Source organism: Clarias gariepinus, chromosome 2 (assembly GCF_024256425.1).
Source record: "Clarias gariepinus isolate MV-2021 ecotype Netherlands chromosome 2, CGAR_prim_01v2, whole genome shotgun sequence".
Classification (NCBI taxonomy): domain Eukaryota; kingdom Metazoa; phylum Chordata; class Actinopteri; order Siluriformes; family Clariidae; genus Clarias; species Clarias gariepinus.
Window position 1 is genome coordinate 30,104,507 of NC_071101.1, and position 27,982 is coordinate 30,132,488.

The window sequence follows — 27,982 nt, forward strand, 5'->3', positions numbered from 1 at the left end:
AGGCAGGCTCCAACTCACTTAATAGGGGAAAGTTTTTCCGCTAACCTTGAAATGTTCTCCAAACAGTTCCCGAGACCTCAGGAGCTCAGTTCATAAATCCGTACCAGGGACTCGACAGCAGAATGAGAGAATTAGCTTTGGTTGAAGTTCGGTCAAGTGTTGTCCTGGGGTTTCAGAGCTCCAAGCCTGGGCTGGATTTCAACCTGGTGCAGCTCCAGACACCCAGGTGTGAAGTAGAGATCATTATCAATAGTTATTTACTGCCTCATTTGCACTGTTATTTGCACGCCTATACTTTATTAGCAAGTGTCATGCTTTAAGGTGCTTTAAGGTCAAGGTGATGGAGGATAGAACGAAAGGAGTTCCAAAAAAAGCTTTTCAAAAAAAGAAAAACAAAACACAACCCCTGTCTGACAAAGACATAAAGAATTGGTGGTTAACATGCGCCGCTGAATTGAAGCTTTCATGTATTCACTCCCATTTAAAAAGGCATTTCAATGGCGCTGCTCTTCAGATGAGGTCTCACTTTATCCGTGTTTGAATTGGCTCTTGTGATGGTGGTTAACACCACACTCCAGTCTGTAGAGTTCTATCAAATCTGCCTGATCTATCCAGCTGGAGCTCAAAGTTACACTTTCCCCAGCTACACCCTCCACCTTCCCAGAATCAATTTTAAGCAGTAAATCGGATTTCGGCACAAGGCCGTACCTCATTACGTATCAGCCATCTCTCGTTGCACGCAGACCTGCCGAAGATGCCCTTATACTCCTGCTTCTATCCTGCGACTTGGGAATGAGGATTTATTTGGTATTAGCTCTATCAGATTAGTCCTCTACCCTAAGCTGTTGTCATATGAATGAAATGAATGAAACAATCCAGGAATCAGTCAGGGCTCATCAGAATGGTCGTGTTTCTCAACTAAATCCTCTCTCAGTAAGAGAGAGGAGGACTAATGCGCCAGTCGGGCGAATTGAACTCCTCTGATTCGAAAACGCTTTGCATGTTACTGACTCCACTTTTAAATCAAACCTGAATATGACACGCTGCGTCACAGCCCAAGCTGGATTGTTTTAGTGTCAGCATAGTTGATGTACATAATACTGAGAATTATGGCTTTGTGTTTTGGGTTAGTGAAGCTGACTTCATTGTTCAAGTCTAGGACTGGGCAATATGGTGATCTATATTGTAATTAATAATTCTGTACACTATGGGACAAAATATATAATTCTCAAAGACATTTATGCAATACTATGGATCATGATGTATTGGGTTGGCGGAAGTTTTTGAAAAACTTTTTAAAAAATATGAAAAAATATTCATAACATAATGTGTTCATTAAAAAAAAAGAAAGAAAATAAAACAAACTTTTAATTTCTGCCACTGATGCTGACTACTGCAGATTGGTAACATCCCACAAGAGATGCAGTTTTGGAAAAGCTGCGATCCAGCCATCTAGCCATAACAATTTGGCTCGTGTCACAGTAGCTACAGTTACAATTTTCCATTACAACTTGCCACTTGGAAATGGGAAGATACATTAGGCAGCAAGTTAACATTTTGTCCCTGAAGTTGATATGTTGGGCAAACGCAAAGATTTGAGTGACTTTGACAAGGGCCAGACTGTGATGGCCAGACATCTGGGTCAGAGCAACTCCAAGACTTCAGTTCTTGTGAACTGTTCTCAGTCTGCAGTGGCCAGGACATAGCAAAAGTAATCCAAGGAAGATTCAGTCAACCAGCGACAGGGTCATGGGCAGCCAAGGCTCATTGATGCACATGGGGAGTGAAGGCTGGCTCATCTTGTCCAATCCAACAGAAGAGCTCCTGTAGATTAAATCGCTGAAAATTTTAATACTGGCTTCCACAGGAAAGTGTCAGAACATACAGTGGATTACGGTTTGGGGGGCAAAATATTGGGCATATTAGGCTTAATGTTATGGCTGATGGTACAGTAATTGTAGTTGTTGTTGTTTAGGTTTTGGTTGTGCTTTTTGTGTTGTGATTGGTATGGTGGTATTTGTGGTTTGATTTGATGATTTGATTTTTAAAAAGCAGCAAACTTTTTCATCATTAAATGTATTGTGTGCCCTAGAATTATCTTCAAATATACATACTTCATAAAAATTTTGCTCCTAAGAACTATTAAAACAATAAATTATTCTTAGACTTTGCTTTAGGACTGTATATCCCGTGAAGTCGTTGACTTAGTGGCACTGTTGCCTTGCACCTCTAAGGTCTGGGTTCAATTCCCGCCTCGGGTCTTTGTGCGTGGAGTTTGCATGGTCTTCCTATGCTTTGTATGTTTCGTCACACAGTCAACACATATGCAGATTAGGTTTATTTTTTAACCCTAACCCTAGTGTGTGTGTGTGTGTGTGCTCTACAATGTATTGGCACCCCGGGGGATTTCGGGGATATGTACCCCGTCTTTTGGCCTAAGTCAGACGATGTATACAGGACAAATCGGTGTAGACGATTGAGTGAGTGAGTAGAAGCCCTGACGTTTTAGAGAGCCCCTATTTAATACGTGAACTTATTCCAAAGAGTTTCTTTAGTTGAATTATGTGTTTTGGCAAGTTGTTACAGCCACTTTGTTTATATTTTTTATATTTCTAATTTATGGAACATATATGATTATGTGGCATATTTACTTTTTTTCCCCATATTAAGGATGAAGGATTCGTCCATTCTTTTATTAAAACTGATTTGTGGGTTGTTTCGTTTAAGATTAGAAGACGAGAGCTCAGAACTGCCACACTGAGCTAGCATGTCTTTCAGGTGATTAGCAGGAGCTTGTGCTTTGTGGTTTGTTTTTACAGATCTGCCTTTTAGTAAATAAAATGCAGAGAACATAACCGTGTTATTCTAACTTAAGATTTAAACAATGAAATCCATCTTTATGTGAGAAAGTAAAGTTATTTTAGTTACAGGCATCCAGAGAGTGAAATGAGACTAGATGGCATGGCTGAAGGACGAGGTGGTGTTTTCATATGGTATATTAGGGTATTAGGGATTTTCCTTGCAATTTTTAAGTGTGCAATGCTATCGAGATGTTAACAAGTTATTTTCCCCCCTGTTGTAGTTTAGCCGATGGGGTTTGTCCAATCATTGAGCACCTCACCATGCGAGAAAGTGTGCTATTGCTGTACTTACAGTATGTGAGCCGCCGACTTAAAGTCAGCAAACTTCTCACTGATTTAATATCTAATCACCCATGCAGGCGGCGGTGTGTAGCCGCTCGTCTGCTCTGATCCCTCCCTGTGGACAACGGAGAGCTTCTGCCTCCTCTCCTATACCGTCCTATAGCACCATCCAAAGTGATCACGTCCTTTACAGACACTGCTGGATGATATTGTCAGAAACATTTGAGGCTGAAGGCAGTCAGATGAATTTGCGTATCCTTTGAATCCAGCGCAGGCACAGTGTGGTATCTTGGAGAGTGACAGTAAGCCATGTAGTAACACTTGCATTAGCAGATGGCTCAGAGAAGCAGCAGTGTATTCCAGTCATGTCTTTATTAGCACACCTGCTCATAATCTGTAGTCTTGTCCCACACGCAAACACGCACACACACACTTGTGTTTCAACTGCGCTGTGACAGTCCACTTGTAAAGAAACTACTAAAGGTGAAGATCCCTTGATGACAGTTCCCGCTCAGCTGTGCTTAGTAAAGCACATTTTCTCCTCAGCACTTTATCACCTGTTCACCACTGACCTCTTGTTCAACTGCTCTCTTCTCTTCTTACACACTTGCCATTTCAAATGAGTTGCTGGATAAGTTCTGGCAGTGCCTTTCAGGCTAAATCGACCAAACCATACCATCCAACACACATAGACTTGAATTGCTGTAGTGTTAATCTTTTTTATAATTGCAGCCGTTAAACTCTGAGTAATAAGTACCTCATGAAAAATAATATTCCTAATAGCACCCCTGGCATAGAACCTAAACACAATAAAACACGCCTCATTAAGACTACTTTGTTCAAGTCATTAAAAAATAAACATATGCAGAAATTCACAGAAAATTAGTACTTTGGTACAGACAAATTAGGTGTTTAATAAAAAAAGAGCTTTCCATCATTATTAAGTACCAGCAAAATTCCACAAGTAACATTTAGGGATGAACTGATTCACTCTGGTCATGATTTAAAGAGGGTTATGGGACTGCCTACTCAATTTGATTTTCATAAAGTTTTAAACACAAGGTTAATTCAAATAATAAAATAATTTTATATATATATATATTTAAAAATAAAAAATAGTTTAATAATAACCATTGCAAAATATTGTGCAATATTGTAAAATAGTAAAAAGTACTATACGTTCTTTATTTTAATTAACTTGATTAATTAAACAACTAAAAAATTAATATTTTTTTATCAATTCTTCTACAAATTCTATCAAAATCTCTGGCCTGGGGAAAATGATTGATTGATTGATTGATTGATTGATTGATTGATTGATTAATTAATTGATTGATTGATTGATTGATTGATTGATTAATTGATTGATTGATTGATTGATTGAAACATTCAGCACTCCATGGAAATATCTGAGATGTCATTTTTACATCTTTCCGTTCTCTGGCATTGCAGATTGCAGTAGTGCAGAGCTGGTTTTGTTTGAAAGCTACTAAAGCTTTTTACTGAAGAGCTATTTTTTAGAAGCTGTTACTATATAACACGGCTGTGTAGCTGTATATCCTATAATGCATGCCAGTCATATCGATCCAGAGCAGCATGGTAGGGGTAGCTCAATGTTTAAGCTATTGGACTACTGATTGGAAGTTCATGAGTTCAAATCCCAGCGCTGCGGCTCCTGGGTGCTTTAAGGAAGGCCCTTAACCTTCAACTTCTCAGTTGTATAGATGAGGTAAATGGAATTTACTCTGGATAAAAGGGTGTCTGCCAAATTCTCTAAGTAGAGCTAGTGGCCGGGCTGCTATATGTGCTCTGTATCCTTTAGTTTGGGATCTCTGGTCTTCAAACAGTGCAACTTCTTAAGATGATAAGATGAGTTCCACAAGGTGAATTGAACTTTCTATGGTGCACATTTTAGGGTCACAATGCACTCTGTCTAGGATTATTGGTTCGTTTGCTGTTTGGTTTGGCTTTCTTTTCTCGATTCACACATTTAAAAAGCAATATTCTTAAAAAAGCTTTGGCTGCTCTCTGCAGCTGGGTCGATTGGTTAAAGTTGGCACTCATTGCAATCGAACCGGTTATTTTAGTCCAACCTCGAATTACACTGCTGTGTAAAAACACACAGGTTCAATTTAAATGGATTAAAAGCTGCATATTTATACATTCTGTATTTTTTTCCTGATGACGTTTATGGCTGCCACTGTGTGCGCGCTGTGCTGTCTACCTTTCTGTCTGGGTTTAGAATTGTGGGTACTCAGGGTACTAAGCTGCATAATCTTCGTTTACAATATCTGTCGTGTTCTGTTCATTCTACTTTTTTGGTAAAGTGAGAGAGAGCTGTAAAGGAAAGTACGTTTAAAATGCCAACTTCAGCTCCCAGTGTGTAATGGATTGGATTTAGTCACGCTGTTAACCTCCCAACCTATTGTTCCTGGAAAGGGCGCTGAGGGCTGAACACATACAGTATACGGTCCTGTTATTTAGAGCTTCTGTAATTTTTTTACTGTGTGACAGAAAAGGTCAGTCCTGCCTTGTGAAACATAAGCAGTGAGGTTAGTGTAAAACCTAAAGCCGCAGCCTCCGAGAGTACCGTTGGTCTTGGACTGTTGCAAAGAATAACTTGGAAATGTAACATAGGTTTCAGTTCAGGATTAAATTCCCAGCTATATGTTGAAGATTTGTGTTTGCAAGGCGAGTTTCGTAAGGGGCTCTGCAGATACGGATCAATGCGGTGATTCTGACACGGCTGGTGATCACATCGATCATTCAGTCAGTGAGGCTAATCTCTGCTGCAGCTCAGAGTAAGGCTGGGCTTATACCACAGGGTTTTCAAGGCGTCTGGATCGTGAATCCTGCATTCATTTGGAATGTAGATTGTGCACATGTTAGCGTGTCGCGTGCGTATGGTGATGCACTAGCACAGATAGTGAGTGAGTACAGCACCATGTGTGTGCAACTGAGTACACTGTGCCTCAAGCTGGATACGAAACGATTTATTCGCAAATTTTGTGGTATGAACATTAACACGCACATACACACACACACACACACACACACACACACACACACACACACACACACACACACACCAAGAAATTGGTATTTATGAAAATCTTGTGAATTTGGAAATACATACGTATACATTTACACATAAGGACTCGATCATTCACAAACACCACTTGCACATTACAGAAACCCAGCTTAAAGTTATTGCCACATCGTCAGTACAGTCCTGTCCTCGCTCCAAGTCATTTCCACATGCTTGGGTTATTAAAGGAGTTCCTGGGAGGCCTGCGTTTCAGACGTAAAGCAGGTAGTACGATCATGACCGGTAGGCATACTGAGAAACTTTCTAGCTTCATGGTATACAAGCATTAGTGAAACACTGGGATAAGTGCATTAGTGTAGCAGGGGATTCCCTAGAGAAATAAAGGGAGGTTTTTACTCTCATAACTGTCTTCTTTATTCTGGTATAGCAGTGAGTGAAAATATTCTCCAATTCTGTTTTTTCTTTATATTGATCATGTCTTGTTCACAGTTGGCTGTGCCCTTGAACTTTAATGGGGTTTTCTGCGCATCACTTCATGCAATTGAGCTGTGTTGTACACATGCCAGGTTATTTACAGGTGATTGAATTTAACCTTCACACGCAAGTAGGAGTAATATGAGCATTGCCGAAATATTCATAAATTGCTAGAAATTCTTGGTTGGGTGACATTACTCTCGATTTTACTTAAAAATAGATCACATACTTTTACTATTGATCATTTTCAGCGCCAACAGTAAGGAGATTTTCATTAGATTCATATTTGAACTTTTAAAAATTTTGTCAATTGCTTACTGATTGTCTAACTAGAAGTTAAATTCTAGAAGTCCATATTTTGGGTTTAAATAGGACTATAGGTTTTGATTTAAACATCACTAATGAAAATTAGATTCCCATGAAATTTCCTTAAAATTTTACTAGTTGATATAAAATATCTACCATGGATGTTGCTTAAATTGGACCTATAACATAAAATTCACCTTTTCAGCATTCAGATGCATCCAGTGTGGGTGTACAAACAAAAAAATGTGAGCATTTACGGTTTACTGTATTGGCCAGGCCATAACCAAGCCGATTAGATTCCCCCCTAATGTGACCTCATTTAAGAAGGTCCCACATTTTGGGAACGCTTTGAGACCTGTGTTGTTGTTATAGTAGTAGTAAAATACTTTTTAAATCCTCAGAATGCAAGGTGAGTATGTGAACAAAGCAGCTAACATGGCTGCTGTACACACACATTCATGCCTTAAGTAGAAAAAAGCAGTCTCTTCTGAACAAATGCTGATATCAAGGTCTGTGTTTGTTTATCACCTGGGATTTGAAGGGGAAAACCATAGTAGGGATTTATTATAGAGCTGTACACGTCTGTTCATAAATCAGCAGCTGTGTTCCATACAGGATCCGTCAAAGGTGGGCTAATGAAAACGCTGTGCTGTGCACTGACACCTCACCACTGTCATTTTTCAAATCTTTGCCTTTTATTTCGCTGTGAAGCTTTCCAGATGAGTTTGGATTGCATCGTAATTGCCGTTTTCATTTAGTGCAAAATGCTAACACCCAATTTAAGCTGTTATTTAAAAATACAGAATCCCAGGAACCTTGTGTATAGTATGAAGTATGCAGTGTACAGTATAGTACATCTTATTTATAGCCTTGGGTAGATGCTTGTATCCAGAGCACCTTATGTTTGTTTTGTTTTTTTTATCTCATTATACATTTGAGGGTTAAGGGCCTCGCTCACTGGCACCTTGGTGGTGATTGGGTTTAAATCTGAGACCTTCTGATCTATAGTCCAGAGTCTAACCCCTGACCCCACTTGAATATAAAGCAAGACGGCCTATGCTACGTACAAAATTTACAATGTTGTAACGTTCTTCATGTTTTCACTGCTCGGCATGCTACCAGTCTGCTGCTAGCTAATATGTTTTAGTCTGTGACGTAATAGGTCAACTGGGAAAACATTACTGACAAGCTGAAATGGGGCATATCTCCACCTATTGTAATGGAATCTGACATACTTCAGTCAATAAATCGATTCCCCCGTCGTCCTTGTATAATGGGACAAGCAGTAGTCCAATTAGATGGCCTAGTCAAGCTATAACAATAGCCCGAATTAACTGTGCATGTAAATGTACTGACTGTGATTTCATGCACCATTTTGCTCTCTTGGATTCCCATAGATGGCTGCAGCATTTTTCAAATTTTGGACTCATGATCCAATGGACTCGGTGTACTCGGTTTCTGTTGGGCAGCTCCGGAGCCTTGAATGTTATTGTAAGGGACAGCACTAACAGTCACACTGCTTACTCTCTGCACATTTGGCTTACTCAGTTTTTTTCTTTTTTTTTTCAGATTAGGAACATCAAACTAGTTTATTTCTTTCTCAGTTCCCACTTGTGATTGAGACAGATCGCTTGAGACAGATGTTAAAACCACTACTGGTGTAACATCACATTCCTTCTCTGTGTCTCTGATTCACACACACACACCGCCTAGAGAAGCACTGAGCTGTCTACTCAATATGCTCAGTATGCATATACACACCACCCATTTTCATCACACTTCACATTCATGCTGTCTCACTTGTCTCTCTCAGTATCAGGCACACATTTTACACACCTTTCTCTGGCTCCTCATGCACATGAGGCATATCCCCCTATTACACACACGCACACGCACACACGCACACGCAGTTATAAATGGGCCACCTGGGCAGAGTAGCTGGACCACCCCAGGCTTCTCCACCCAGAGCCTGCCTATCATAGGGAACTCCCACCGTTACAGGCTCCACAGGGGATCCTGGCATATGACACAGGTGCTGTCAAACCCTGCACTCCAAGCATTCATGATCTCATTTGTCTCTTTGGCAGAGCGTACCTGCCCAAGGCAATGCAAGCAGTGGAGGGGTGGGTTCTACAACCGTGGGACAATGTAATTGGTTACTCAGAAGTGCCAGTCACCATTAAGACTGTTGTCGTAACCATAGTAGACCAGCATTACTATACCTGACAATGGCAGTGCGCCCATGCTTTTTTTTTTTTTTTCCAATAAACACAGCTGAATGTCTGTTAAGATCTCATTTTGTGTTGCTGTGAGAATTTCCTGATTATGAAGAATAGTGTGCAATGAGCTTTTTAGGTCTAGTGTATTTTGAGTCACTGTGTCTTATTGTGTTGATCCTAACCTGATTGAGCCTCAGGGGAGGGTATTCTATGCGTAGAGAAATAAACACTAAATGTTGCTGTGTCCATAAACAATGTGCCTTTTAAATTGCTCAGGTGTAGCTTAACCATTAGGCGACATCTCAACCGTTTGGAAGAGGTGTCTACTAAGGTCTTATTTGTTAAAATTGTTTTAATTATTGCTCCATGGGAACAAAACATACGAAGAAAAATATTTTCATTGAGTTCATAGGGATGTTAAATGGTTAAGTCGGACTGAGAGGCTTATTGAAGATCTTCAACTAATTATTATAAATAAGTATATAATGATAAATAATACGTAAATTGCTCAGTGTAGATATTTCTCTTCAAACCAGGGTGCTGGTACCTCATGGGCAAATCTGTGTAACGGTGCAAGCTGAGCTATCAGTTTAGTTCGAATTCACAGACCTTGTTCCCTGGATGTTCCTCGTTTATATAATGGTACATTCACATGTGTTGTTTTTTCCCCCTCTCTTCTGCCATTATTCAAGAGGGCCAGTATGCAATAAATGTGTAGCCTTTACTGTTCTGACAAAAATTGTCTCCAGTTGACGGTTCTGCCATAGACACATAATCCCATATGTGCTTGAGTGTTAAGACCACTAAGGGTTAGAAGAGCCATTTTTTCTTCTTCCCCCTTTGTGTCTTAAAACCAGATGCAGTACTATGCTCTATAGGAACTGAAATTTGTGAGCTGATTCTATAGTGGATTTAATCTTTTTTTTTTTATATATATATTTTTGGGGGCAGTGTTTTATTTTTTTTTGTCTTCCTCTTTTCTGCAGTCTGTTATTCTGGGCAGAACATGAAGCTGCAGTGAGCTGTAGTTGGGCTGCTAACATAGACTGCATGCATGTTCTTCCCTTTTGGGACACGAATGTGGGTTTAAACTTTTTTTTGTTGTTGTTGCTATATGAGAAGCAGTTTCTGTTTCAGGAAAAGAAATTGCTTTCACATAAAAATATCTCCTAAACCATTTATTTTAATAGTACTGTTATTTATAATAAGCGGTGTTGGATTTAAAGCAAAAATCCACATTAAATATTTTTGCATGGAAACATTTATGGTGTACATTGTGATACATGGTTATAAATCAGCAGTATTAAACATAATTCATAACAATCTGTATTTGATTTTAGCTCCAAAAAGTGCGAGTAGTGGAGAGGTTCAAGAATGCACAGGCATAGATTAATATGTTGGTAAATAAAAGTTAACCCTTTAAAGTTCTGCTCAACTTTTTGGTAGAGCACATTCTGATTTGCCATTTTTTATTGAGAAAAAGGGTTGAACTTAAACTGATTGCGCCATCCCAATCCTATCCTTCGGGTGAGAGATGCTACGCTAAGAAAATCCCTAGACGCTTGTCTGCCTTTTGAATTGCTTAGTAGCAGCCCTTGAGAAGTGGATCCAATGCCAAAACCCATTTGTGCTTTTCTGTTTGGTGTTTGTAAATGTATTGGGCTTTAACCATGAAGTGACATCTCAACCGTTTGGGAGAAACCTATACTTTTGGCTGTCAAAAAAAACAAACCCCTGGTTGCTGTTATTATAGCCCTAAAGAAAAAAAAAATACATAGGTACACATTTAAAGTTCTTTCTCTTAGTGAGAAAGGAAAATGGTAAAGCCGGGCGCAGAATCCTATTGAAGATCTTATAATAATTATAAATATCAATAAGTAAGTTGTTCAGGGTGGATATCTCCTTTCTACCAAGGGTCCTGGGCAAAACCGTGCAAGCTGATGGCTTCAATCTATCAGTTTAGTTAGAGTTCTTAAACCTTGTTACATGGATGTCCCATTTCTTGTTGTGGGCAAAATCCCATGTAATTTGATTATCTGAAGCAGCAACACAGATCATGATCTCTACACAATACAGAACACAATTTCATGCTTTAAAGCTTTAAGTAATAGTGGAAATCCTGAGCAACACCAGCAGCTTGCGAGCCTTGTTTTTTTTTCCCTCAACGCTTTAAAAGCAGCCCTGATACGAACAACCTGCTGATCACAGAGTATGTATGTGCATGGACCATCTTTTACACAACGGTACATAGTGTTATTTTCTTCCAAAGAAACTTCCAAAGAAAAGATAAGCCTTAAGAAGTATTCTTATGGCTGTAATGGAGCAATCAAACCTTTACAGCAATCAGGTCAGTCACTGAGCATGTAATCAGGAATCTTCATCTGTGTTCCTGGAAGAGAATTTAGTGCATGTCTGAGCTGACAGCAGCATTAGACGTTTTGTTCTGCGTATTGTCGCCAGGAACATCCTGCAGCAAGGCTTGGGTGGAGCAGAGATTTCGCTGATGCGCTCGCCTTCCCTGAGGAGGAAACTCAGGGAGATTAATTGGATTTTGGACTATTATTTATCATCATTATCTTCCCCTCCCTTGTCGCAGCTTTGCCTGTGTCCAAATGAGCAAAGAATGATTGCAGGTGAGGGCTGTTTTGCTGTGATGTTCAGTGTTTTCGTGCCTTTTCCCCCCTCCCTGTCAGAAGGACTAGCTAATGGCATCTAAAATCAATTTCCTGTTGGCTCTTGAGCAAGACCATGAGGTATATCTGCCAGGCAGCACGGCCCTTTGCACTTGCGGACAGGCGTTGGTGTGAAATGTTGTTAAGGGGTGTTTTAAATGAAGAATTCAGTATTAAATGGAGTGTATTCTGGCCAGGGCTGAAGGAAAGTTGCAGAAGCTCCATTTGAAAGAAAGTGAATGTTCTTTCCTGAGGTAAGGGGGTGGGGAGGGATTCACACACTCACATTCATTCAGACACAGATTTATAACCGAACCATGATGCTCTTAGTTTAATAAGACGCCAAATAAGCAGGAAATGAAACTGGCGCGACCTCGAATGACCCGTGTTAACTTTCAAACTTCCCAAACTCGTCTACACTTGCATGGAATATCATTGAGGCCTTATCTTTTATTTGATTAATGGGAAAAGTCCCACCCCGTATCCACTCAATTCGTCTTCAATAGCACTATTGTGAAGTGACTTCCCCCTCCTGCTGCTCATGAAGAGCATGGAGAAAATCTCTCCATGGTAACCCTTGAGGCCCTGGAGCGTCCCCCGAACACTCCCGCACCACATCGCCACACACTGTTAGTGTTGAAAGTGTTGCCTCTCCCATCATGAATGGTGCCAGAGTGAAAAGGCTGAAATGGCCCCTCTTTACTGTCATGCTGAATTAGTCTACTTCAGCTCGGAGTCTTATAATGTTCACGCTGCACAGGCAGGTCAGAAGAGCTGGATGTGACCCACCTGTTTGCTCCAGTTTAAATGATGAAGCATTTCAGCAAGTGCTTTTTTAAACTTGATTTTTAGGCAATTGCCTACATTCATATTAGCAAGTGATTTCAGTGAAAAAGCAGCAGCACAACAAGCAACATTGATCTAATTTCCATGCAAATTAGCTATGACACAATAATGCAACAAATCCTAACCACTGTTTTGAATTATTCCTCGGACCAATCCTTCAATTCTTTTAGTCCTATGGTTCTTCAGTTCTTCACTCACAAAAATAGAGGGAAAGCTTATAAACATGTTTTTTCTCTTATCCTACCATGTATGGCCTCTCATTAACATGTTAAAGATAAGTTAGGCTAGGATCTTAAGTACTTAGATGCTTTGGTGTATGTGCATAAGTGATAAGCCTACAAACTTTTGGGAAGGCTTTTAACAAAATTTTTGAGTGTCGCCCATTCAGTCAAAAGAGCATTGGTGAATTTGCACAGTTACATTTGATGAAAAGCCCTGGCTAGCATTTGGCGTTTCCCAAAGATGTTCAGTGGGGTTCTACGTAGCCCACTTTCCACTCCAAATTTAATGGAGATCCCTTTGTGCACTGGGGCATTGTGCTGTAACAGGGACCAGGACTTTGAATTTAGACTCATACAGTTGTCTACAATGTCTTTTATGATGTAGCATTAATATTTCCCTTCACTGGAACTATGGGGCCCGAATGCTTAAAACAGCCCTAGACCATTATCTCTCCCCCCACCAAACTGGCACTATTCATGCGGGTAGGTAGGCTTCTCCTGCCATTAGCCAAACCTCAGAGCCCTTACACTACTTTAGCCGATGCTTCACATTGCTGATAGTCGGATCTTAGGTTTATGTACAGCTGATTGGCCATGGAAATCCATTCCATGACATTCAGACACACGGTTCTTGTGCAGTTTGGAGCTCTGATCTATTGATACAGCACAGGAGAACAGATTTTACAGTTTGTCTACGGAGACCTCATGGCTCGGTGCTTGGTTTTTGGACCTGTTAGCGGTGGTTAGGGTGAAGAACATAAACAGAGTAACTTGGAGGGATGTTCATATACTTGTGTCCATCTTCTCTGTATACAACTACTACTGGTTCCCACTGGAGCTGTGAAAAAATAAAACTGGACATGGTGTATTCTTCAAGCAAGAAGATGCTTCAGCAGTCACCAAATTTTGAAGAAAATGGGAGACAATTTGAAAAAAATTGAGAAAACAAATGTACTAAAAAACAAACTATAAGAGACACCAATGATTTCTGATTGTTAGTGTAAACAATTAAACAAAGTATACCGATTTGTCTTTCATCACGGTCTGTAATGTAATGGACATGAATATGGCGTGAATAATGTGTGAACTGCGCACTGAGCATTTAGCATGTTACAATTGAGTCAAGATACAACTAAGTACTGTAGGTAAGGGGTTAAGGCTTTTTCTTAAGAACCTGACAGAATTGGATGGAACGCCAATCAGTAACCACAGAGCTTATAACCACAGTGCCATTATTGAGTATTGTGAAAGATCGGATTGTACTTATAGTACAGTGTTTTACAGATTACCCTGGAAACACTGGGTGAAAAACTTTGGTGACCCAAATTAGCTATTAATACTCGAAAGCAACAAATCAGACATTAAGTGTTCCTAAGAAACCAACAAAAAAAACGAACTCTTTCGTGCTACACTTTAAGACGACTAAAAGACATTGCTGTCTCAAGGCAAGGAGTTATTAATATATATATTTTTGACATAACGGATGTGGCTGGTCTCTGCTTTTACATTTGAATTTGATAGATGTTTGCTTTAAAGTGCAGTTTTTTTTTTGAGTGTGTGTGTTGAATGACCAGCCATATGTCAGTCATTGCTCTGGAAGTCATACTTCAGAGCCTGGAAAGTCTTTCTCCTGCTCATTAGCAGCTGTTTCCTCCAGTAGAGAACCAATTCCACCAGGACAGGTCTGTGCATTTTAACAGCACCATATCTGTCAGAGTGGCCTGATGGAAATGGATTACTCATGGTTTAATTCCCTCCTGAACCATTTCCACTGTTACTGGTGGAATATTATGCTGCACATCTAGCTCAGTAACTCACAAAGCCCTTGCTGCGAGAGGGACTTTTCCAGCATTTACAAACACACAGGGTACACACAGTAGTGGTGTATTTCTCTGTAATGGCCTCCAATCAGGCTCACATTATCTGCAGGACGGAACATTTCTGACCTGTTGGTTCACATTTAGATGCCTGCATGCCCTCGAGGCAACACTAGCTATATATTTGAAGCAAGCTTCGGTTTCAGATGCTTGGGTTTCAGTGTAAATGAAAGCGAATCACCTTTTTTATTTTCTTCTTTTATGTCCTTTAAATGGTTTTGCACCATTTCTTCTTGGAGTTGGAAGGAGTTTGTTTGCATGAAAGATGGTCATGGTTGGTTCTTTTCTGTGACCTTTATCACGGCATGGTGCAGAGGAAAATGTTGGAGAGGAAATTGTTTTGTTTTTTACTTGTTTGTTTCTAAGTACATTTTTTTTTCTCAATTTTTTTTTCAAATTGTCTCTCATTTTCTCCAACATTTGGTGACTGCTGATTCCCATCCACCACTCCAGCAAGCAACCAGGAAGTTATGGCTCCATTCACAATTCAAGCCACATTGTTCAGTATTTTTTCAGTCAGATCGGATTTGCATGTCATGACAGTGCAGAACCATACGTCTTTGCTCGCATTTGCCTTCCCAGAGTTAAAGCTCTAGCCTTTGTGCTGACACCGCAGCCATATTCGTTTATGGTCAGGATTTGTCATTTCCTTTGAAATGATCTCAAACTCTCCTCTATTTCTGTAGGTTCCCTTTAGATTTGCTTGGATAGACTCATCATCCCAAACAACTACTAAAAATCGATTTCCCTTTCCCTCAACTGAATACTTTTTCCACTGTTCTTCACTGTTGAAATAAAATCTGGTGCTGACTGTTGACATCAGCGCCCTAAGCATTACGCAGTGGCAAAAAAGAGGCACTAGTTCCGTTCTGTCATGTGACCACATATCAGATACAGATCCAGTCTAGGACCACAGATGGGCTGGATTCAGATCTGGAAAAAAAAAACTTATGTATGTCAGATTGGTCACTTTAGGCAATTAGTGTGTGTTCGTCCTCCTTAACATTAAAGGGGGGGGGGTCATTAATTGGAGAACATTGTTTTCTAAGGACTCCATATTTGGTTTTTAGTATCCATCCATCTATACATCCATCAATCATGAAACTGGCTCTCATGCAGACCATCCCATAAAAGCAAGATCAAAACTTTCATTTAGAATTAAAAGCCTCAAAAATCACCAATTAACAGCACCTCAGATTAGAGCAGTTATAAAGGGTTTACAGAGCATAAGTAGCAGCTACAAAGCAGATAAGTAGCAGATCTAAATCTTTACCATTTAAAGGAGATTAGTGCATGTTTTGGATGCCCTCACAATTGTTTTACAAAGTAGAAATAAGGAAATCATCATGAAAGACCACGCAATTAGAAGATGTGTCTAAACTTGGCTTCAATGCTTGTGGAAAAACTCTCAGCCAAGGACCACTCAGGATTTGTCATTTTTGTCAGACTTAAATTCAAATCTGTTTTTCATTGTATTGTTGCCCATCTAACAATAATTGCCTTTTGCCAAAATGGCCGTCTAAGGTTTCTCTGTAATCCTGACCTTGGCCATGAATTAGACAAATGGTAATAGCCGCGCCACATAAATCCATGTGCTTTGCCACTTTGTAATATTTGCTGCCAGTGTACATAAAGTTAAGGCATTTTCTTTCCTGCTCTCGCTGCATGCATCACTACTCTCTGTTTTGCTCAGTCTTATGTGCAGGATTTTGCCTGACTCCAGAGAAAATGAATAGGATGTAAGACATAAAAAATACTCCTTTTTGGTACATTGTGAACTATCATTGCTGTGTTTAAAGCTGAAATATGAGGCTACGTTAGACATAGATTATTTTGAAATAGCTTTAAGTACTCTGCCTCCCTGCATCCCTCAAACCATAATCATGCTTTCACAAATTTCCCACCAGTGATTAATCAGAAGCGATCTGTCTGTCTGACCACTTGAGCTGTCTATCAACTCACTGATTACTTTCTTGAACTTACCAGTGTATTTATTAGGAATTCCTCCACATTTATGCAGTTATCTAATCAGCCAATCATGTGGCAGCAGAATAGTGCATATAAAAAATCTTGTGGATACGGGTCACTTTCATGTTGACATCAAACATCAGAATAAAGGAGAAGTGTTATCTCTGGGACTTTAACTGTGGAAGGGTTGTTGGTGCCAGATGGACTGGATTGTGCACTTCAGAAACTGCTGATCTTCTGGGAATTTCCACACAGCCGTCTCTCGAGTTTACACAGAATGGAGCGGAAAACATAAAACATTGACTGAGTGGCAGGTCTTTTGTTGGAATCGCCTTGTCGATAATAGAGGTCAGGAAAAAATGCTCAGATGGGTTCAAGCAGCCAGGAACAGGAATCATGGGCACTGATTCACCCAGAATGGCAAAAAAAAATGACCAGTTTTTTTTCCCAGTCTTCATCTAAGCCATACTGTCACATTTACATTAACTGAAGCACTTGACCTGTATATGCATGATTGGCTGATTAGATAGCTGCGTGAACATACATGTGCTCTTAATAAAAAGGACAGTGAGTGTATACTACTTTTGCATGGCTGATTAGATTAGTCTATGCTGTACAGTTTACCATGTAGCCATAATGAACACTTGGCTGAGCGTTTACTTGTACCATTTTTATGATGATTATGATAAGCCATAATCTCCAGTTAAACATACGATGAATCGATTCTATATACACTTACTGTTAAACATGGCTATAGTATCTCTTTCTTTTTTCATTCTCCCCCTCCTGTCTGCCTCTCAGTTGCATTCATCTTCCTGTGATGTTCTCCTATCAGTTGCATGAGGTTGAGCTGACTGAGGCTGTTTCGAAAATGGATATTTTTTACTCCCAAGCCCGTGGACAGAGAGCAACGGCTCATACTCATCAAGCTGACAGCCTTATTTCCTAGCTGTCTTGCAGCTCTGGGGTCAAGGATGCACAGTCATATTCCTTACTGCACCATCAGAGTTGGCCCTGGATAGATTGGCCTGTCCTCTCTGTGTGAAACATAGCGTTTCCAAAGCCATATGCTCTGCCACCATGCCAGCTCCACGCTGTCGTGAGTAATCAGGATTTAGTGTCACAAGAGTCTCGTGATAGCCCTCATGCTGCTTCATGGGAGGAGAATTCGCCTGCTAAATAATAGTGTGAAAATTGGGCATGTTAACAAGTCTGCTGTTTTGGAGGGAAAAAGTAAGCCAGAAGGATCATGTTTTACCAATATTCATTTTAATTAATAATAATAGTACGGTAAAGTAGGCTGCACATTACACACAGTGTTAGCTATACCTTTTGCAGCTCATGGTGAAGGTGGTGTACTTGCACTTGCACAGCAACCATAGTGACACTACGGTCACACACGGTGGCTTAGTGGTTAGCTCTGTTGCCTTACACCTCCAGTGTTAAGAGTTCGAATATCACAACTGGTCCCTGTATGCATGGATTTTAAATGTTCCCTCCATGCTTTGTGGGTTTCCCACATTCCAAAGACATGCACAGTAGGCTGATTGGGGTTTCCAAATCGCCCATAGTGTATGATTAGGCTTGTGAGTGTGTGGTTCACAGGGATAGACTCCAGATCCTCATGACCCTACACAGAGTATGCAGTGTGAATAACGGATGATGGTTAAAACTGTATGCAACCAGTCAGAAGTTTGGACTCACCTTCTAATTCCATGGCGTTTCTTGATTTTCATTTATTTCTACACTGTAAAACGATGCTACCGATATCCAAAATATACAATAATCTTATATGAACAGTTGGTATGTAACAGTAACATATGTGTTATTTCATAGTTTGGAATCTCCAGTATTGTTCAAGAATGTAGAAAAATAAATCCAAACTTTTGACTGGTATTGTTTACCCACCAAGTTTTTGCAATTTCCAGACAGTTCCCGACTGCACAGCTGATAATATGGTAATATTATACACCTTATTATTCTGTTCTCTAACCTAAAATAAAAAAAACTCTTTTTCCACCTGCTATTTTTATTGCAATTGTTTAATGCATTTATTTCGTCGGAATGATAAATTATCAGAAAAGCAAAGTTTCTGTCAAAGCAGGGAGACGATTCTGAGACTCATTGGTTCAGATCAGAATCACGTGTGACGAAACATGAGGCGGACTTGCAGATACTTTCACTTTATTAATATTGTTTTTTTTTCCCCCTTATGCATTTCATCATCATTTTTCTGCACATGCAAACAGGTCACGTGTCGCTCGCACACGTTCTCTCATGTCCCTTCTTTATCTCCTCACTGAAACACAAAGCACTTGTTAGTAATCCCCCCCCCTCCCCCAGGTGCAGGATCATCCTTCCCACTTGTTTTTTTTTTGACTCCACCCTCCATTCACAAGCTATCGCTCAATCATAAACCCCGCCACCTCAACGACCAACTCCATGTTCCCGGATTCAACATCGTTCCTAATACCAGATTGACAAGTAATGATACCTTTTCCATCATTGTTTATCAGTGCACTTTTGTTCAGGGATTATGGAGGAACGCATTTAAACCTGCTTGTTTTTTGTTTCTATTTAAGCTAGTTAGAAAATCCCCAGCTTGCATGTCTAGATCAATTTAAGATATTTGTCTTACTGATCTCACCCAGACTCGCACACAAAGCGCCTCTCGGTTTTTCCACATTTGTAGAGCTTAGGTATGCTGTTCCACATAGAGATCAAGCCTAGTTCTGGCTTAAAAGGATTTTAATGGAAAATCCCCATCGGCACTGGAAGTTCGTCTAAAGCCGAGGGTGATCTCTGTGCCGAAAGGCTGCCTGTTAAAATATTCCAAATGGTGTGTGGCTTGTTCATGACTTCCTCAGATCTTTAATGATACACACTCCAGAATTGTTCTGTCATATTGATGGATTCTGTAAAGGTTTTAAAAAGACTTTAAAGAGTTTTTTCCCCTTTATTTCTATGAATCTTGGGTGTAGCTGTGCATCCGAGACCCTGCTGTTTTAAAAATATCCTGTAAAAAAATGAAATTCCTTTAATTATATGTCGGGTGACTAAGTTGAAGGAGGAAAGGAAAAGATATAAAGTGATAGATTCTCTTATTTGCGGAATCCTGTACTCGAGCCAGGAAACAAGGCACGTTTCTGAGCAATAAAAATATAAACCATCTTGTTTGTTCCACTGCAAAGCATTTTGCTGTAATTGTTTTTGCGCCACCCTGCCGATGCAGATAATTGGTCTGATTATCATCTGTAAAACACACTCTTTTCACCTTTTTTTTTTTTTACTTAGGATACAAATCTAATGTAATCATGCTAAGGTATAGTATCCCAGAGAAATAGGTTTATTTGGAACATAACAGGAGTGTGGTCATTACCCTTACAGCAGAAAGCTGTGACCTTTGCCTTTGTAATGGAAATGAGTTAATTATGATTGTTACTGTAATACATTCCCAGATGTTCACAAACACATCATGGTGTTTTGTCAGGTTCTGCGGTGAGGCCGTTCACTCTACTGCGGTTTTCGGTCGAGCCGGTGGATGTGTTAGCTGTACGGGGTTCTCCTGCTGTCTTGAACTGCTCGGTGGTGAGCGAGTCCCCGGTCAGGGTGGAGTGGAAGAAGGATGGCACTTTTCTCAACCTGGTGGCAGACGAGCGCAGACGCCTCCTCCCCGACGGCTCTCTGTTCATCAGCACCGTGGAACAGTCTGTTCACAACAAGCCAGACGAGGGCGTGTACCAGTGTGTGGCCTCCATCGACAACCTGGGCACCATCATCAGCCGCGCCGCCCGAGTCACCGTGCCAGGTGGGCTTTCTTTTTTCTTTTTTTTTTCTTTCTTTCTTTCTTTCTTTCTTTCTTTTGCCTCCTTCTTTCTTTCCTTCCTTTCTAAACCAATTGCTTTCACTTCTTCTTTTCTAGTTTCTTTTTTTTTATTTTTTCTCTCTCCCCTCTTTTCACCCTATCTTTCTTTCCTTCTATTCTTCCTTTCATCAGCTCTAGATGGCATGTCAAGTCGGTGCACTTTCTTTCTTTTTTTACTTCTTTTTTATTTCCTCTTTTTTGACTGAATTCTTTCCTTTCCTCATCTGTTCCTTCCTTCCTTTCTCTATTAAGCCTTTTCTTGCTCTTCTTTCTCCTTACTTTCCTTTTGTTCTCTTTTATTTCCTTATCTATTTATTTATTTTTCTTTCTTTCTCTCTCTCTCCTTTTTTCTCCCCTTAATCTTTTCTTTTCTTTCTTTCTCTCCTACCTTCATACCCTCCTTTTGCTCTCTTTTCCTTCTCCATAGTTGATCTTTCTTTTTCTCTTCTTTCTTTCTCCCACTCTAACACTCTAAGTTCTGCTTTTTCTCTGTTCTCTTCCTGTTCTTCGTTCTCCTTTCTTCATTTCTCTACTTCTTTTCATGATTGTCCCCATTTTTTTTTTACTTCTTTCTCTCCCCTTACACACATATGTAATACAGTATTAATGACTGCCCAATTAAACTTCCAGAAAAAAAAAAAAAACGACTCTTTGGTGGCTAATCCATGTGTGAAAATCATGTCTCATGATTCCTGAACTATTTCCCAATTTAAATCTGATGAATTTTGGCATTGTCATCGTAGAATATGACCATGCCATTACGGAAGAAAAAATCTATTAATTGAGAACTCATTTAGTTTGTTCAGGGAGTCAGTTTAACTTATTTTCTTGGGAATAACTTCATCTACCACTTTTCTTATGCTGATGCCCTGGACCTCTGGAACAGGGTGAATCTGGACTCATCAGACCCCATGACCTTTTCCCAATGCACTTTGGCAGTCTCCAATCAGTCTCACTCTTAAGTGTTTTTCTTAAAGGGTCCTACACATCCCATTTTTCATTAAATGTTAATATGATCTTTAGGGTCCTAATGAAAAGTTTGTATTATACGTTAATTAAAAATTCAAAAGGATTGTGTAAAAAACACTACTTTTACCTGGTAAAAACTAGCTCTGTTCTCAGCAACCTGTTTCAGTACATGCTAATTTAAATGCTCATGACCTCTGCTGAGCCCGACTAAACCCCAGTCCAAACTGGAAAACGCTGGATTATAGAGCCCGAGCCTGTTTTCTTCAGTCGTTTTTGGTTTGATTTAAGTACGGAACCTACGCGGAAGTTTGTAATATCGCCTGACAACGCAGTAATTAAAAGAATGGACATGCATCGACCCGTTTGTCTTTCTCATCACTGCATGGGCATGAATTAACGGACTGTTACCCTGCCGCAAGCAACAACAACATAAAGCGGAGAAGCTTACTGAGAGAGATACGGACGCGATGTGTTTACTGATGTGTTTACATGACTTCTTAATCTTCGACAGACATCGTTATAAACCATCTAACGTAACAAAGGTAAGCATAATATAGTTTTCCGACTACGTACACAGTTTGCAACTAGACAATCACCTTAATGCATTGTTTATTATAAACGGGCGATTAGGGATTATATAGAGACGGATGTACATAGAGAAGAAGCCATAACCATGTTCTATGAGAGTGTAAGTTAACTTACACTCCGCATTTATCGTGATTATTAGAAAAGGCGATCTGCAAAGAGTCATAGTAAAATAAATCACCCTCACCGAGCCTGGTGAAGATGAAGCAGGAACACGAAGCGTTAGTACAGATCCATTTTTTAGGAGCTGCTTCCTAGTAAAACCTGCTTTATATTGACCCGCGTTTATAAAGCAGTCTGGTGAAAAATGATTATCGCAAACATGAACGCATTTAGGTAAATCGGCGGGGACGTTAGCTTTAAAAACTAAATTCAGCCACTGCGTCCTCAGTGGCTCAGATACCTAACCCTAGGTGGGTACCCTAGGTAGGTACCCTAGGTCACTAACCCTAGGTAGTGAATGACGACTGCTGTGTTCGCTATTACACCCAACAACTGTACACAACACTCGCTTAGGCGCCATTTTGCTTCAGCGGCGAAAAACAATGGCCGACAGCGTCTTCTCACTCGGGGCGGGTCTTTGCTAAAACACCAGCGTCAATCAACTAGTGTAGGAGCGGCCTCTTGTGGTGTGGCGTCACATCGACAGGCATTTGCGATTGGCCTGATTTCAGAAGGGGGATGTTACTGTAATAAATGAAAAGAAAACCACTGGGCGGCTCTTTATCATCGTAGAGTGGTTGTGTACGCACTCTCCTAACACACATTTCAGTCCAAACAGCTTAAAAAAGTGCATGTAGGCCTGTATGACCCCTTTAAGCCTACACAGCTGTTTAGTCCCAATCCCTTGAGTTCTCTTTGCATTGTGTATGAGTGAAATGCTCCTACTTTCACTCCTAAACATAGCCATAAGTTCTTCTGTTGTTTTTTCCTATTTGAATTAATTTAGGGTTCAAGTGATTTCTAATCTTGCTCATCCAGAATGTTTTTCCCCCAAAGATGATGGTTCACCATCCTATCGGGTTTTATAATACGTTTCACGTTTCTTAACCCAGTTTTAGCATTTTCAGCTGTTGTTTTCTTTGCTTGATCACTGCATCAGTTAGGGATAAATAACCTTTCGTCAGTTTTTGGATGAGCAGTTTTATATTGTCAAAAAAACCCACAAAATTTTTAATGCAAAAAACATTGAGCCTTGTTTTGAAATTATGGATGACATAAACAAATCATTGGATTTTCGATTGGGTAGTGAAAGGAGAGAAGTAAGAGAACAGGACTGCAGTGTATAGAAAGCATAAACTAAGTGACGTGGTGTGTTCACGGCCCAGTCACTTACATTCAAGCGTTCATTTTATTGGAAGAAACTGAAATAGAACACTACTTGCACATGTTTCTGTGGTTCTGAGCATCGGTTTTAATGGAACCACATTTACATACAGCAGTGGAATTTGAGGCTTTGTGACATTGTCTGTGATGGTCATCAATTTGGACAGAATTCTCTTCTCTACACAGTTTCATCATCTCCTTCTTTCAAAAGCGAGAAATGAAAGTCAAGTAGCGGTGCTTTAGGGAGCGGTTCTGCTGTTCTGTGGAGCGGAAGTGTTACAAGAGGATGGAAGCCTTTTCAAAGTGTTAAAACACACTGGGTCACTCTCCTTTACACATGTTGGTGCAGCTTGGCTTTGATATTTGCTGTGATGTTTAAACAGGCAGTTTGTGTGTGTTCTTGGTCAGGTCAGTAATACAGGGTTGTGCTAATGTGAGATGTTTAAACACAGTTCCCCTGTGTCTAAAAGGAAAGCTCTTGTGTAAAGCCCTTGTCATGACATTTCTATGACATGTCTTCACATGTTTTGGAAAAATCAACTTCCATTGGACAATAAGAGATTCAGTGGGAAGCATTCAATTAGAATAAATAAATGGAATCACATTAAATGGGAAAAATAAGGAGACTTAACTGTTGAGACTGATTAATGTACTGCCTGGCTAGTGTGATTGCTTCTAAGTTATTCCAAATAGTCTGTGTGTAATTTTATTTATGCCTTAGCCAAAGCTAGAAAGCTAACTAGCTTCTCACACAAGGCTAAGTCCCAATTCCCTCAGTAACCCCTAATCAAGGACACTACTTGGTGTGTGGAAAAAAGTGATCATACACCGAAGTGCCCTAGCTTTCCATTCACCGCTAATAGGAATTTATCCCCCTGAACTTGGAGGTTAACAGAGCTGATGTTCTAAAGTGGAATAAATAAAAATATTTAAAAAAAATTACTAAATTTACAGGATGTCCATGTTGCTCGCCTTTTGGCTATCAGTAAGAATTAAAAACTACTTTCACCCTTGTTAATTACACTAACTGATGGTTAGCTGAGTCGCTAGCTCCGCCAGTCCAGGTTAGTTAGTTCCTTCAGGCACGGAAGCGTATTTATCTAAAGAACTGGTTATATGACCAATACATAATCTGTTGATAATAAATGGTGTTTGTGGAACTGTTGTATAACAGCAATATCTAATACACTACAGTATATGGTCAGAAGTGTGTGGTCGCTTGACCCTCATAGTTACATGCGCTTTCTCAACATCCAATTTCAAAAACCTCCACTAGTACATGGGATGTTGCTGTGGGGATGGGTGCTCATTCAGCTAGTAAAGAATTTTGCTGCACAGGAGTTCTAGTTCTTTGTCACTTTGTAACGCATGCTCCTTTTTAATTTTCATGCAAACCTAGCACCATACATTATTATTATTTTTTTTTTATTTCATTTGAAACCTGGTCTGTTAGGCATGGAAATATTGTTATTTTATTACTAATTTTTGAGGTATGTTTGAAAATATTAATTGGTTTTGGACATAATGATAGAGAAATGATAAACATACATAACACAATTTGTTCTACAGATAATACTGTGTGTATATATATATATATATATATATATATATATATATATATATAGAGAGAGAGAGATAGAGAGAGAGAGAGAGAGAGAGAGAGCTTGTTTTCTGTTAAGCTGTTCTATATCCTCTATATTGCTGTAGGGCAGGGCTTGTGATTGGCATTATGTTGGCAAAAACAGCAGATTATGTTAAGGAGGCATCAGAATAATACAGGTGGATATTTATTTTCACATGAAAATGAATATATATGTGACTTTTTGACTTTTTCACAATTTATTTGAGTACCAAACAAGGAGAAAATAATGGGAGAAAGCAGACAACAAGAATTGTCTGTTCTGTAAAGGTATATAGTTTAAAGAAGAGCTAGATTTATACTGGATACTATACCACCAGATATCATGAAATGAGTTTGTTTTTAAATATATTTTTTTATCATTTGGGAAAGTGTCACTGCAAACCATTTTTTTTTTTACAGTATTATTACTTCATGCACATTTTTCTGCCCTCATCTTCCCACACAAATAGAGAGATGATGAACTCGATTCGGGGATCTCGTGTGCATTACAGCAAAATAATTTGATATTCTCTCATGGCTGTCATTAGCTGTTTTTCATCAGTGTTCTTGTTATTAGATGCAGAGAGGTTCATACGATTTATCTGAACATGTTCAAAAATGTTGGCACCTCTGCTATTACTCACAGACGGAGGAAAACCTTTCGACTTTGAAATATGTAAGATTACTGAGAGTGAGTTAAAATGTTAGAATGAATGAGGATCCTTTCCACACTGGGAGTGATAATGTACTATAGGGAACTCAGCTTGCTCTTTGTAAAAGCAGAGAAAATGCACACTTACGACAAGGGTGCCTTTTTTCCTTTTTGTTGAGGTAGGTGTAATAGATTATACTGTACTAACGTCCCTCAAGCTTCACCACAGCAGACTTCATTACCGCAGCACTGACTGTAGCAGTCTCCTGGCATGCAGATTAGCAGTAAATGCTATAAGAGGTACATCAGTCTCTAAGTGAAAGCGCCCAGCGCTATATCTTCATTAGCTCAAGTCAGCCACCATGAAAGCAAACTCAAGAGTATTATTTATAGAAGCATAGAGAAATTATTATTATTATTTCTTTTACACTGGGAGCAAGTAGCAGGTAGGGCAGAGCAATTTTCTAAGACTTTTTTTTTTTTACTATTATCGTGCTATTTGATAAGGCAGGATAAATTACAAACTATTATATATGTTTTTTGCATGATAAAAATATATGGAACTTAATGAAAGAAAATAGCAGATATATTAGGACATTACACACCCAAATGCATGTTATTTTTTTTCTTCATTTCCCAAGTGAAAACAGAGGGCATGCATTAAACAGAATCAGAGGCCGTTTTTTACATGAAAATGAATAGTCATGTAAACACGTATTGCAGTATGACTTTTCAGAATGATAAATAACATCTAATTACGTGTAATAATGGCTTGTATTGGTGTGGCGTGGCGTCTGAGATCAGAGGCGTGTTCCCTCAAATCCCTTTACTCAGTCTCTTATAAAACTTGTTGTCATGAACACTTGTGCAGCCACAAGCCACTGAAAGCTGTGTAATTCCATCCAAAACACTAGTTTGAACTTTTCAAAGATTTGGGTGGAAACTTTCCGTCTGCCCTTTAAACTCCAAATGAAACCCTTAGAAGTTTACATGTGAAGTTTATACATGCCTTGCCGCTATCACTTTACTTTCTTCTGTCTCCTCCGGGGATGGATCCACACTTAAATGTCATGCTATTTTTCCCCCCTCGAACACATAAAAGAAAATTGCATGCATCTTCTGTTCTTTTTCTGTCTCTCAGGCTCTTTAAAACATTTACTAAGACTTTTATACTGAATACTATCTGAAGTATTATTTCTTGCTTGATTAGTGGCGAGTGGCAGGTATTCACAGGAAGTGGTTTAGTAACAATCCATTTAACTCCACTGGGCCGGGATGACCCGCTATTCTTCCTTTGTGTGCTCTTTTTAAATGCCTGTCAGTTGTGGTCCCTGCTGCTGCCCATTATTGTTTGAAATGGTGCAATCTGGGAAGTCGTGACAATCGTTTCTTCCTGAGGGAGTCCGTCTTTCGGCGTGGATGTCCTAAAACAGCTCCATCCTACTCCACAAGGCTTTGTTCAGCATCTTGTTTCATCGTCATTACACTTCTTTGGGGCATGGTGCCATTTCATCAAACTCCGCAGTTCTACTTTGCATTTCTGAGCCTCTTGCTTTTGTTACTCGTCCTTCTTTGGGTTGGTTTGTTTCTATACATCAGGCTTGTTTTCAGTCCATGGCAGTGTGAATTTTTTTTCCAGCTAGAACCATTTTCTGGAGAAATTGTGAAGTAAGGGTGTGCAGATACATCATATTGTCTTGCCAAAAAGGTCAAAATGGTTTATTGTTGGCCATAGGCTTCCCAAGATGTGGTTATTTACCTCTCATATGTGTGTGTGTGTTTGTGTGTTTGTGTGTGCATGCTTGGTCGGCTTAGCAACGGCCACGGCTGTCAGTGCACAGCTGACTCACAAGCAGACAATGTAACTTGATCTCTTGCGTTAACTTCATAGAAAAGGTTACGTTGCTGGATATCTTGTGAACCGTATGTCCTACAGCTTGCATTCTTTTTTTTTTGTTCCAGAAAGGGGGCTTTAATTGTGTTAAGTTTCATGTGTGTATTTAAAAAAAATGGACTGACAGTGTGTGTGTGTGTGTGAAAATAAGCCAGAGTACAAAATGAATGGTTTCCTATGGGAAAATCCGTTTTTCATCAGGTCGCAAACAAATCTTCTTAACCCCCAAACGGTTTGACCAATCTTCCTCATTTAAAATTTAAACAAGGCAGGAGACCCGGCTCTCCGGGTAAAA

The 27,982-nt window shown here is 39.6% G+C and overlaps 1 protein-coding gene across 7 annotated transcripts in view; it reads left to right on the plus strand.

Annotated features, from left to right (window-relative positions):
• The window catches only part of LOC128516958 (neogenin), a 118,867-nt gene that overhangs the window by 28,275 nt on the left and 62,610 nt on the right, over positions 1-27,982 (plus strand). For all 7 annotated transcript variants that reach the window (XM_053490695.1, XM_053490660.1, XM_053490710.1 and 4 more), the window contains exon 2: positions 20,266-20,583. In XM_053490695.1, the coding sequence (XP_053346670.1) occupies positions 20,266-20,583 (318 nt within the window). The remainder of the gene's footprint in view (positions 1-20,265; positions 20,584-27,982) is intronic.